This window comes from Mastigoproctus giganteus, chromosome 14, assembly GCF_048544385.1.
Source record: "Mastigoproctus giganteus isolate SK-2022 chromosome 14, ASM4854438v1, whole genome shotgun sequence".
NCBI lineage: Eukaryota > Metazoa > Arthropoda > Arachnida > Uropygi > Thelyphonidae > Mastigoproctus > Mastigoproctus giganteus.
The window spans coordinates 121,413,055-121,425,615 of NC_143588.1; the positions used below are offsets into that span (position 1 = coordinate 121,413,055).

The 12,561-nt window shown below is 43.8% G+C and overlaps 1 protein-coding gene across 1 annotated transcript in view; it reads right to left on the minus strand.

Annotated features, from left to right (window-relative positions):
* Nucleotides 1-12,561, minus strand: part of LOC150075696 (E3 ubiquitin-protein ligase RNF220-like) — a 79,086-nt gene that overhangs the window by 15,503 nt on the left and 51,022 nt on the right. The window contains exons 7-12 of the mRNA XM_090388835.1: nt 11,731-11,821; nt 5,702-5,756; nt 5,551-5,606; nt 5,336-5,396; nt 3,785-3,905; nt 3,610-3,684 (exon numbers count right to left, since the gene is read on the minus strand). Of these exons, the coding sequence (XP_090244961.1) occupies nt 3,610-3,684; nt 3,785-3,905; nt 5,336-5,396; nt 5,551-5,606; nt 5,702-5,756; nt 11,731-11,821 (459 nt within the window). The remainder of the gene's footprint in view (nt 1-3,609; nt 3,685-3,784; nt 3,906-5,335; nt 5,397-5,550; nt 5,607-5,701; nt 5,757-11,730; nt 11,822-12,561) is intronic.

Sequence of the window (12,561 nt, forward strand, 5' to 3'; positions counted from 1 at the left end):
TAAAAAACTTGGTTTTCTCTTTCGCTCTCGGCGTTACTTTTCTTCCAAACAGCTGTTCTCTCACTCTGTATAAATCGCAAATCCGCCCTGCCATGGAATATTGTTCCCACATCTGGGATGGTGCCCCCAAAACCTCTCTCAGGCTTCTTGATTCCATTCAGAAGAGGGCAGTTAGGTTAATTAATGACTCATCTCTAAAAATCTCTTTACTCTCTGTCTCATAGACGTACTGTTTCTGCTGCATGCCTCTTCTACAGATACTTCCCTGGGCACTGTTCTTCTCAATTGACTTTTATAATTCCTGCTCTCTCTTTCAAAACAGTACGAACACCAGCCAATATCCATTTACTGTCCAACTTCAAACCCACAGAACCAACTTTTCATCTTCCTCATTTATTCATTCAACTGCCGTTTTCTGGAACAACCTTCCTTCGTACGTATTTCCTGAAAATTACAATCTACAGAAGTTCAAGTCCAATGTCAACAAATATCTTCTTTCGTCTTTTGAACCTCCAACCCAAGCACGGTACTAAGTACTATAGGTTCTAATACCTCTCGTGTTTGGGGTTCACATAAAAAAAAAAAAAAAAAAAATCACAAATCTGAAGCCTAAACACGAAGATACAAGAAACCCGGCGAAATATAGGCCAATCACCTGTCTCCCAAGAATGTACAAGATCCTGACCATCTGCATAACTAAGAAGATATCAGACCACTTAGAGAGCCAGGATATAATGGCTGAACAGCAGAAAGAATACAAGCTGCTGAGCAAAGGATGCAAGGAGCAATTAACCATCGTTGGCCGCGGTTATAGAGCAAGCCTACAAGAAAAAAAGCAACATGTACACAGCCTACATCGATTACCGCTAGGTCTTTCGACTCCGTACCTCATAGCTGGCTAATAGAGACCCTGAACATCTACAAAGTCAATCGGATAGTGACAGACTTACTAGGAGAAACGATGGCGAAATGGAGTACCACCGTTAAGGATCGAGAACATCACAATCAGGCCAATCCCCATTAGAAGAGGAATCTTTCAGGGAGATGCTCTGCGGGCCACCATGCTCAACAGTAGCAAGTACGGATTTAATCTCAAAGAAAGGAAGAAAGAACCTGCACACCCTCACCCACCTGAATGACATAAAGCTCTACGCGGAAACCGAGAAGCAATACCAGAAACTACTCTGGATCACTTAAGAATTCAGCAATGATATTTGGATGGAATTTGGTCTAGACAAATGCAAGACCCACAGACTGCACCAGAGAAATTAGTTAACCGAAACTATCAGACTGGTAAAGAGATCGAAGCCATGGCACAGGGAGAGGCCCACAAATAATTGGGGATGATGCAGACTCAGCAGTCACATCACAAGGAAATCAAGAAGTGCCTGACCGAAAAATATCATCAGAGACTCAGAAGCCTGCTGAAAACAAAATTGAACGGAGGAAACACAGTTAAAGTCATAAACACATATGCAGCTCCAGTAATAACATACACATTCGGGGTCATAGATTGGACTAACACTGGGCTGAAGGATATCATGAGGACAAGGACTACGATGAACAAGAGCCGCCAACACCATCCGAAATTCAGCCGTGGAGAGACTGACAATTGCCCGGAAAGAAGGAGGAACGGGCCTGAAAGACCTCATTGAGCAACAGGTGACAGCGATTGCTAACCTGAAGGATTACTTCCAGATACACACAGCAGCACTCCACCAGGCCATAAGTAAGAGAGACAAGCAGTATACCCACTCAACCTAAGCGAGGAGAGCCTCCCAACTAGGAGGCACAAGAGAAGCTAGAAAGAAACGAAGCTGTACCGCAGTGGAAAATGGTCCTATGGACAGACGAGTCGAGGTTCGCACTCTATCAGTCTCATGGCCGTTGCTGGGTGTGGTGAATGCCAGGGGAACAGTTCCTTCCTGATTGTATCCTGCCAACAATGAAGTTTGGTGGAGGCAGTGTCATGGTATGGTGCTGCTTTTTATGGTTTGGCTTGGCCCATAGTCGTTATCGACAAAACCATGAATTCTGTGCAAAAAGGTTTCAACATTTTGGCAATACTTTGGGGAAGGCTTATACCTGGAATAGCAAGACAACGCGCCATGCCATACTGCTCGGGTCGTAACAGAGTGGATTGAGGACATGGGTGTGGAAAAGTTGGATCGGCCAGCCCAGAGAGAGAGAGAGAGAGAGAGAGTACTGATTTGGACCGTCGGGTACGTGCATGTCGAGATCGCGCAAAGAACAAGGCCGAACTGATGGTTGCGTTAAAGGCCGAGTGGAGGAACATATCACGTGACATTTATAAAAAGAAAAGGTTTCAGCGCAAAATATTAAATGACACAATAAAAGCTCTTATTTTGTCTAAAGGCAGGTGTCCGGATATTAATGGTAGGGCAGTGTATGTTATGTAAATAATTAATTGTATTACTGATCACCCTCTTGGGCGATCAATAATAATAGCCCCTTACACGGCTGAATGGCTGTGTAAGGGGTGTAGACCATATTTATTGGTGAAATAAATAAATAAATATGCATTACTTAAGTTAAAATCAGAATTTTTTTAAATGAACAAAAGAATTTTTTTTTAATGTCATCGGATTGTAATGTTCGCATTAATTATAAGGTGGAGGTGGGGACGTGCTTTGTACTTGCAGTGTGTTCCAAGGCAGACAATAACTACTTATTGTAGAGAGATAATAAAAGATTATCTCTCTCTCTCTCTCTCTCTCTCTACTTTGTATGTTAGTGTGCAAATCGTGGAATTGGGGTTGATCAAACACGACGGCCATTTCGGCATCGGAAAAACCCGAATGTAATTAATGGACTAATTAAATTTCATTTTTCACAGTCAAAGAGCGACCAGTCCTTGCGGTGGTGCGGTTGGCGAACAGTTGCCACTTTCGACCTACGGTGCCGAAACTTTTCCCTCAAGAAGTGTGTGGGGGGGTGGGGGTGGGGGTTGTTTAATTGTCACGCGCAATCATTCAAATTTCCTTTCGGACATCAAAGAAAGGGAAGCGTTCTCGCCAGGCGGGCACGTTTTCCTGACACGAAGTTGATTTTCTTGGAAACTTTAGTTGTGTTAATGTCTTGTAGAAGTTGTCCGCTGATTAGCGTAATGAACCCATTAGGCCCGGCGGAGCCTCATTGCCGTCACTTACGCCGCAAGGACACGTAATTAATGAAGCGCACTTATTTAATATGGGAAAAAGCCGCCTTCTTGCGGATGTACACAACGAAATTAATAAATCCCCAACAGCTGACTGCGGGCCATACATCATGCAGGTAAAGTGTGCGCCAGCGCACTCCGCGCGGAACTAATGCCGCAGACATGTCGTCGCTCCATAGAGGGTTCAGGGGGGGGAGAAGAATGTACTTCTTGAACGAGGGGGGCCTTCTCCGGAGGTTTGCGGGTAAAACTGCACGCTCGAGTTGCAAACAGTTCCTGGCAACAGAAAGCTGTTGGGGAAGCGATAAAACGACTTCAGTGTTTCGATTTCGTACGGGAAATATCCGTCTGGCAGGGGGAAGGGGGAAGCAAGCTCCTCCATCCCTACCCTGCCAACGTACATGTGGGATTTGGTGAAAAGGCAAACTTACCAGAGACTTCAGCCAACAGCGCTCACAGTGCACGTGCCAACAGCAAACCGACACCACGGGCTTCTTGTACGGCTCCTACAGGGGGAGAAAAAACACCAATTAAGCACGGGCGTGACTGCGGGGCTCGAGAGAAATTATTAAGAAAGGTCACGAAAACCTGCAGGTAAATACTCACGAGACAGACGACACATTTGACGTCGATGGAAGCGCACGACTTTCCCTGCGTCGGATTATGGCAGCGGTTTAGTAATCCAAGGATGTACCTGGCCGGGGGGAACGGGGTCACGTCTGCTGCGCTGAAAATAAACGAACCAAAAATAAACAAGAGCAGTAAAGTCGCTCCATATGAAAAAAAAAATCTAATCAAACAACCCCCTTTAACCCTTTTCATTGTTTTCATAAATGATCTTCCTTCTTTCACCTGCACCTTCAATGTTCAACTTGTTTTCTATGCAGATGAGCTTAACATCTACTCAGCAGTGAAGGAGATTCTCAACAGCTTCAATGCGCCCTCAATAAATCCTCTCTGTGGCTATCTGTGAATGGCTTGTCTGCTAACCCTCGAAGTGCAAATTAATCTCTTTTTTCACCCTGCAGATCTCCACAACTAATAAATACGGAGTACACTATGAACTCTGTGATCATCGAAAGGTGTGACCAAATTAACGACTTGGGGATTCTCTTTTCCAGCAGTGCTAAATTCGATGCCCATGTCCTTAAAATCACCAGCAAAGCATTCAAAACACTGGGATTCATCAAACGGAACACCTACAAGTTCAAAAACTACAAATATGCGGTTATCTTTTATAAAACTATAGTTCTCCCAATCCTGGAATTCAGCTGACCCATCTGGAATCCTCACGCAAAGACTTTAGTAACAAAATTGAAGCAGTCCAAAAAAATGTTGTCCGTTACTTTAGTAATCCTCTATTTGATCACTCAGTGTATTATGAATCGCTGTGTGATTACTTTCATCTGGGGCCTCTGTGCACCCGAAGGGTTACTGCTGACATCGCCCTTCTAACCAAAGTAATCAGTGGAACTTATGAAGCATCTGATATTCTCACTAAAATCAACTTCAATGCTCCTTGTAGACAAGTCAGGAATCTTACACTGTTTCCCCTTGACTCTGCCACCACGGACTTTATGAAGTTCAGTCCACTGAACAGAATCAGCAAATGACTCTCTCATTGACTTCTTTGTCAAATCCCAATCACTGATGAACTGCATCCACAAGTTTGCCTCTTCTCTTAAGTGATTAGCTCTGATCTAATTATTGTAGTTTATATGTTTTTTATTTTTTAAATTATTTTTCTATTCTCTAACTAATTAATTTATTATTTATTTAACCCCATAAATTTTGCACCTCTTTTCTACATATGATTTTAATGTTTGAATCTCTATCAATGTTTATCTTCCTGGATCTCTTATTATTGTTATCAACTGTGTCTATTGTTCCTCTCTCAGATACACTCTTCATGGTTACCTCTTCTCTATCTTGTTACTAATAAAAATAAAATAAAATAAAAATCCCGTGTGGTTGCTGCCTAAAAGGAAGACACTCATCTAAACAAAAATGTTAAATGGGTCGATGTTTCGAGAGTACTTTACAACCTTCCTTCTCAGGGCCACTGGAAAAGTTATTCTAAAATAGGGATTTAATGCATTCTTTATAAGCAGAAACCATTTATTTCATTCCTTAAGATTCGTCTTTAACATTTCTTACCTTTTGTATCCGCCACACGTGGTCTCCGCATTTTGCTCTTCGGCCAGCGAGTTCAGGTTATCTGCAAATGACGACAGAAACGAATGAGTTCTTTGAAAGCTGTGGCAACTTTAAAGCAACAAAAAGTGAGAGAAGAGGGCAGTTATTTTTCTTAGGAAATCTTAGCGAATGTAAGAAGTTGTTATTCGTAAGATGACACGGAAGTAAGTACGTACCAGGCGAGAAAATGTTCCTTTCTCCGCACAGGTTTCTGTGACAGGGGGAGGTGTTGCTGGGGGAGAGTCAAGGAACCACTCAACGCAAATCAATAAAAGCGAAACTTAAGAAAACTTAAAGAGTACTTGAGAGTGAATAAGCAAAGGATACACGTCGGAGCTGTGGTCCACCCCTCCGTCTTCGGACTGGTGCGACAGTTGCTGCACTGCAAAAGCGAAAAAGCATCTGAGAATGCCGCTTCCAAACACTCAACAAGCACGCGCTTCTGACACACACACACACACACACGCGGAGGTGACACACACAACAGCCAGCAACGCGACTCTGTCGTGGGTGGCTGAATAATTAGCGCAATTCGTGCCACGTGCATTCTGGTCTCGTAATTACCCGACAGAGTCGAGCTCCAGGACTCGACCCCCTCCCCCAGACGTTTGTGTTTTCTCAATTTCTGCCCCGTTGGGTTTTCCAGAAGGACGCGGTACAACCGCTTCTGATCGTTGGTCAGCGACCATCCGCCCGTGAGGACTCTTTTAGATTTCGATGAGCTCATACAGGGGAGGGGGAAGGACGAAGAGGGAGGGGGTTATGGTACGGTATTCGCGTCATAAACACACACTTCCATTTCATCGATCTGTTCGGCCTCGTCTGCTGGTCGGGGAGAAGATATTTGCTCCTGCGGGTCAAATTACGGCACACCGAAGGGTGTGGTCAACCAGACAAACACGGGCAAAACTACCTCGCCGTGTGTCTGGCACGAGCACCTAGCCGGCACGCCTCGTCAAGCGCACGGACAGATTCATTTCCGACAGATGTTTTAACAACCTTCCGAGGAGGGGGGTGGGGGCGGAAGCGACAACAACAACAACAGCGGGAAGGCACCCGAAAGAGCATCGCGTTTCCATTCATCCCGCAGGTTTGTGCGCCTCCTTGGAGTCGATGAGGCGCATGCAGCGTTCCATCTTTTCGCCGTAGCGTTCAAATAAATTCTCATAAATTACGGAGACAACGGGATGGAAACCTGCTCTGCGGAAAGGAATGCGGAGACTCCGCCGGTTCGCAGGGGCTTCCCGCGAGCTTGTTATTGCCGCTTCGTTGATTTGTACCTTGTCACAACTGGCTCGGGAATGCCTCCAGGTTTAATATCCGACTCGTCGTCGCTGTGCCGCCGCCGGCAATTTTTAAACGGCCGTAATCGAATCTGCGGAAGTGTGGAGAAGCGAAGCGGCAAAAATTGGCAGCAACGGCTACATCATCACTTGTCGCCATGGAAACCACACTGGTCTCGTGCCACGCGCAACCCCGAAAGTAGCGTAATAAAGTGTGAAAAGGGTCGCAACCTTTAAACGTGCAATCGCATCAATGGAAGGCATCCCCCCCCCGACGGTCGTGTTATGAAACGGAATACGGGCTCGCGCTGACTGAACACTTTTAATCAAGAAGGACGCTGCAAAAGCTCATGTTTTCGCCCTTTGCCGACGCTAAATTGTCTCGATGGTGTTAGTCGGGGGTAATGACAACGTTCCGCAGGGTGGGCCCGCTGCTCAGCCCTCGACCGAATCAGATCTTCGCTCGGAATTTATCTCTTTTTCAATAATAAGTCCACGATTTAATTCCGGTTTCTCAGACACGCGGCCACCTCCCCCCTCCCCCGACGAAGGGAGGTAACTGTTGCGGCCGGGGGAGGTGGGTTCCGGAGGCAGAAATTAAAGCTACTCCGAGTGCGAAAAGCAAACGTCAAAAAACCCCCCGAGTTTTGTTCGCGTTTCCAGGAATGGCTCGACGTACAGTAGTGGACAGAAAATGGGGACACCTCATCTTGCGAGGATAATAAATGTAAGAAATCAGTAGCCACGACTGTTTGTCAAAGCACACAAACACGAAGTCAAAACATTTCTACTCCTTCTTCTTCAGATTCCGTGTTCAATTTGAACGTTGGAGACCAACATTTTCCAGCCAACCCTTATCTCTTATTTCGTGAAATAGTTCTTGTGTCGTAATACAATAGTCAAAGCACACACAACATTAATCAAAGCACATAAATACGAAGCTTTCAGAGTCAGGGTCAGTAGTTAAACCTCCCTCTTTCCTTGTCAGGCAGTTAAACCCGCAGTCAGCAGGTGTGGCTCAGTTAATTGACCCAGGCATTAATGTTCCTCACGCGAATGAATATTCACCAGATCATCGAACCCTCGCAGAGATCAACAACATTCACAATGCCTGCCTTCAACTTATAATATCACGGTTGTCCCAACTCGAGGGAAAATTTTTGTCTCAAGATTGAACCCAACTGCAACGGGGTCAAACGTCAAGACCATGCTGGCTATTGAGTTCGCGGCATAGGTGAAACCCATCAAGACAAGGCGCTCTACTTATGCCTCTGTTGTCCTTTTCTCTCCTCCAGATAAACAACGTATAATTCTAGATCCTAAAATCTGGCTGCCAAGAACCCTGGTTAAACCATTATTATTATTATCATCATCTGTTTATTAACCTGAGGTTCACCCCCTGAACAGCCAGTGGGCTAGGAGGGTGTACAAATATATATATTTTAAATACTACGTACAATTTTACACAAATTTTGATATTTAAAATAATGACCTTGTTTAGAAAATTACATTCACTTAAAAGCCGTAACTTTAAAATAAAATTGATATTCAATTAATATTGCAATTACAAATACAGGTTGTCCTACATATTTTTTCTGTCGTTACAATTTGCTTTGCTTTATATTTTTGCATTAAATTGTTTACATTTCTCATTTAAATAAAGCTCGCATTTTATAGTAATTTCTTGACAGGGATCGTAGAGGAAATTTCTCCACCAAAGAAATCAACCATTCGGCATAGTAACCAACAGACCCACATTTCAACCGAAATGCCTTCAGCTCAGTTGCTTCTACCAAAACGTCAGAAGTCTCACCAAAAAACTAAATACGCTAAAACCCCTACTCCTCGTGCAAGAATATGAAATTAATTGTGTCACTGAAACCTGGTTACCCAAGAACAATCACTAGATACACTCACGCAGCCGACAAGGTATAGCTCTCTAGAGAATTCCAGAGACGCCAGAAGAGGAGGTGGAGTCGCCCTGGTCTTCACACGCAACTTTGAAGCTCTACCCATAGTGATATCGAACAAGGGCACCCAGATGTGTAATATATTTTACCCCAGATCATACCAAAGATTCAAGAGCGGAGTTACACAACTGAATAGCCACAAACATCACAGGCATCAAAACCAAACAGACAAGGCGACTTCAACATGCCTACACCAGGCAATGAAGCCAGCAAAGAACGCCATATTTGCTTCCCTAGGCCTTGTTTCAAATTACTAGCCGAATCAGGAGTAACAGCATACTCGACCTCCTGTTCCATAATCTTGACAGTATCTCTCTCCTCTTCTTTCAAATTCTACTCTGACCACAATCCTGTCACATGTGAAATCGCCTTACAGGAAAATCCCAGTCTTCATTAGCCCAGAAAAGAAAACCAAAACCTGAGAAAGAACTGATCTTTTCCACAAAATTCATGAAACCACGAATCATCCTCAGACGACTCCAGAGAATTCAACTGCACACACCTTTTCACTGTCCCTCCTGATGTAGCCCTTAGCCATCTAGCTGAAGAGCTTTATGGAATAGCCAAAGAGGGAGCTACAAAAGAAACACTCATCAATCACGTCCAGAACTTCTGCATGGTTTAATCGAACAATCAAACAAACCTTTCTCCAGAAGCAGAAGGCCTACCGACGATGGAGAAAATCTGCTGATGCCAAAGACCTTCGGCTCCTGTAAAAAGGAAACGGCTCTCTTCGTAACACAGAAAAGATTTGCCTGCAACCAACTTGACCTGGATAAGCTGAAAAGATCTAGAAAACAGAGCCACAAGCAAATCGCTATGAACGAAGAAATATTTTCGGAATGGACTGAGCTCACTTTTCAACACACTTACCAAACTCCCTGTTACCTTTTTGACTCTCATTGCAATAACCCGAAGCCATCTGATGGAGATCGTCAAAAAACTACCACTGCAAGCTGTAGTACATATATTATAGACCTCCTGGTCCATATTTTCAATAAAATCCTACAAAGTGGAAGGATACCAAAGATCTGGAACATGTACTTCGTTCGTCCAGTCCCTAAAATGCAGAGACCCCCAAGCTGCCACAAGATTTCAGGCCTATTGCCACCAGCAGTGGGTTCCTTAAGATATTTGAAAAAACAATTTGAGCCCTCCACTACAGATCACTGTTTCAATCACAGGCTCCCGTACCTCCATACCTTGGTTAAGGGGAGATCTACAAATAGCAGCCTCATGGATACCTTTATCAGATTTCAGAAAGTTCTAAACGACAGACCCAGCTTGATGTTATTTTATTTGATAAAAGTGGCATATGACGAAATAGACATAACAGCTATAATCACCATTCTCCAGCATTACTTCAACATCACTGGAAGAACTGTCAGCATCATTAAATCAGTCCTGGAGCATAGACATCTGATCATCTCGCATCGCAACTTTCGGACAACATGCATTACTATTAGGGGTGTCCCACAAGGGGAGTCCTACCATCAACCCTATTTGTTCCAGTGCTGGAGCTCTTCCTGGAATCTCAAACTGACTTACCGACTTCCAGTCATTCGCTGACCTGAAACTTTACATCACATCTGACCAAACTCAGGTTCTTACCACTACTCTGCTGGCAAATGAAAAGATCCATCAACTTGATCAATACCTGGCCTCACTCGGATTACAGATTAATCAAGCAAAGACAGCTTAAATGACTTTCACCTGAAAGAAGTCACGCAATGATATCAACGCTGCCATCAAAGGATCACCCATTCAAAAAGTTAAAAGTACACAAGGATCTCGGGTTAGTATGGGATGCGGGGCTGACATTCCAGACTCACCTCCTGAACACAAAAACAAAAATGAACTCTGCTATGTGGGCGATCCGCCAGGTACTAACGGGGATTCATGATGCTGAATTGGTAAATACGTCCTCCGATGACTCTATCACATTTCTCTTTGTGCAGCAACTATTTGGTCCTCTGATCCCACAACACACTTCAAGTTCCTCAGCCTGGATAATGGCTCAACCATCGCATTAGCAACCAATACACTAATTCTCGCGGCCGAACTCTACGTCAATCTCGAAGTTATTATTTCAAACTGTTTTTCACAAATGTAAGGCTTTTTACTGTTTTTTTTTGTAATTAATAAAAAAAAAATAAATAAAATAACCCCATGAAAACAACTGATTGTGGCAGCTAACCTTCTTCAACTGGCCAGAGTAATCACAGGACGACTCGATGCCCCTGACATTACTGATCTGATAAAAACTCCTCGAATTGCTGGAAGAAATCAAGTGGACCCAAGGTTCCCACTTAGAATCAGTTTCAACAACCTCGAAGGCCTGACACGCATGTTTCCTGGAAACACGATAGACCTGGTTAGCAATCCATCAATCTTGACAAATTCTGCCAGCAACACACATGCAGACTCCAGAAGCTAATGGACACCTGCAGAAATCTACTGTTCGGACCCACAGGAACACCACCAGAAGGAAAATATGGACTGCCTCAACCAAAGAAATGCTTTTTTTCTTTTTTTTTTTTTGTACGTATATCTCACGTTATTTTTCATCAATATATGTACAAATGCATATCTCATCCACCCCACCCATTTTTTCTATAATCCTCTAAACATTCAATAATTATGAAATAATCCAGAGGCTGTAATAATACTCGCGTGGTCTTTTACCCGAGATTAATTGAGCTCGTTAAACCACAAGCAACCGCCCCCCCCCGCATACTGTAATTTGCAGACGAAATATTGGTGTCCTTTCAATTTTCAAAAAATTAGAATTTTTTAAATTGTCCGGCTCGATCACAAGAGGCCATGTTGAGAAAAATTCTCAACATGACTGCGATGAACCGGATAATCCCCTACCGGAAGACCAACAAACCAGACGAGATTCATTTTTTATTAGGCTTAAGCGAACACAATGAATAAGATAATAAATAGATCGAAATTCTTAAGAGTGAAGATGTTTAAAACAAAAATACTGTTATTTGGGTTAGTTTGGTTGCATTAACACAATTTGCAGATTAATATTTGCAGAACAGCGAATTAAATATTGCAATTGAGAGAGAGAGAGAGAGAAAGAGAGAGCTCTCACCGGTTAACTGGAGCATCAGCATTGATTTCTGGTTGTCTTGCGGTGCACTTCCACTTTCGCCGTTAATCGTCTTCTCATCTTCGTCTTCTTCCTGCGAATAATTAAAACACCGCATTCACCCTGGGGCGCATCACTCAAGTAAGCTCTTCTGTCACACGCGAGAATATAACGCGGTTCGCATCGAATACTATAGCAATCGCAGCTGCACGCGCATATATACCTACGGCCACTGCGGCCGTCATTTTGATCGCTCAGCCGAATTCCTGGCCGGCCGATTTCGGACGGCTCCAACTGATTCCGAAACGATATTAAATTTGCGTGCTCGCACGTGAAATTTCAAAAATGATATTCGCTTTAAATGTCGGTGTGGAATTTGACGTCATATTCTTGGGGGAGGAGAGGTCGCTCCCAGAACAATGTGGTGCAAATGGATTGTGCGAAGACATCATCATTATGATTTTCCAGTTCAAAGACAACATTGCTGTCTCTGCGCTGGAATATGTTAAATGGTTTATCCAACTGAAGCTCCCCCTTCATCTGCAAGAAATTGTTTGAAGTACCATTTTGCTCCTTCCCCAGATGCACTCCCATTCAGAAATGAACGAACCCCTAATTTTTGTAGAGCGTGGTTTGTAAGGTAGTGAAAGATTTGTTGTTCGCCTTCTGTAACCAGCCATTAGCATCCAATGAGCTACTATCACCCGACAGATGGCTCTCTAGGTCTCGTCCCTAGCCACGAGCCGATTTAGTACTCTCCAACTGGGTCACCTTGCCCAGGCGAGGCGGCAGGCTAGCCCTTGAAGTTTCAAGGACTACCAGTAGAAGGAGAAA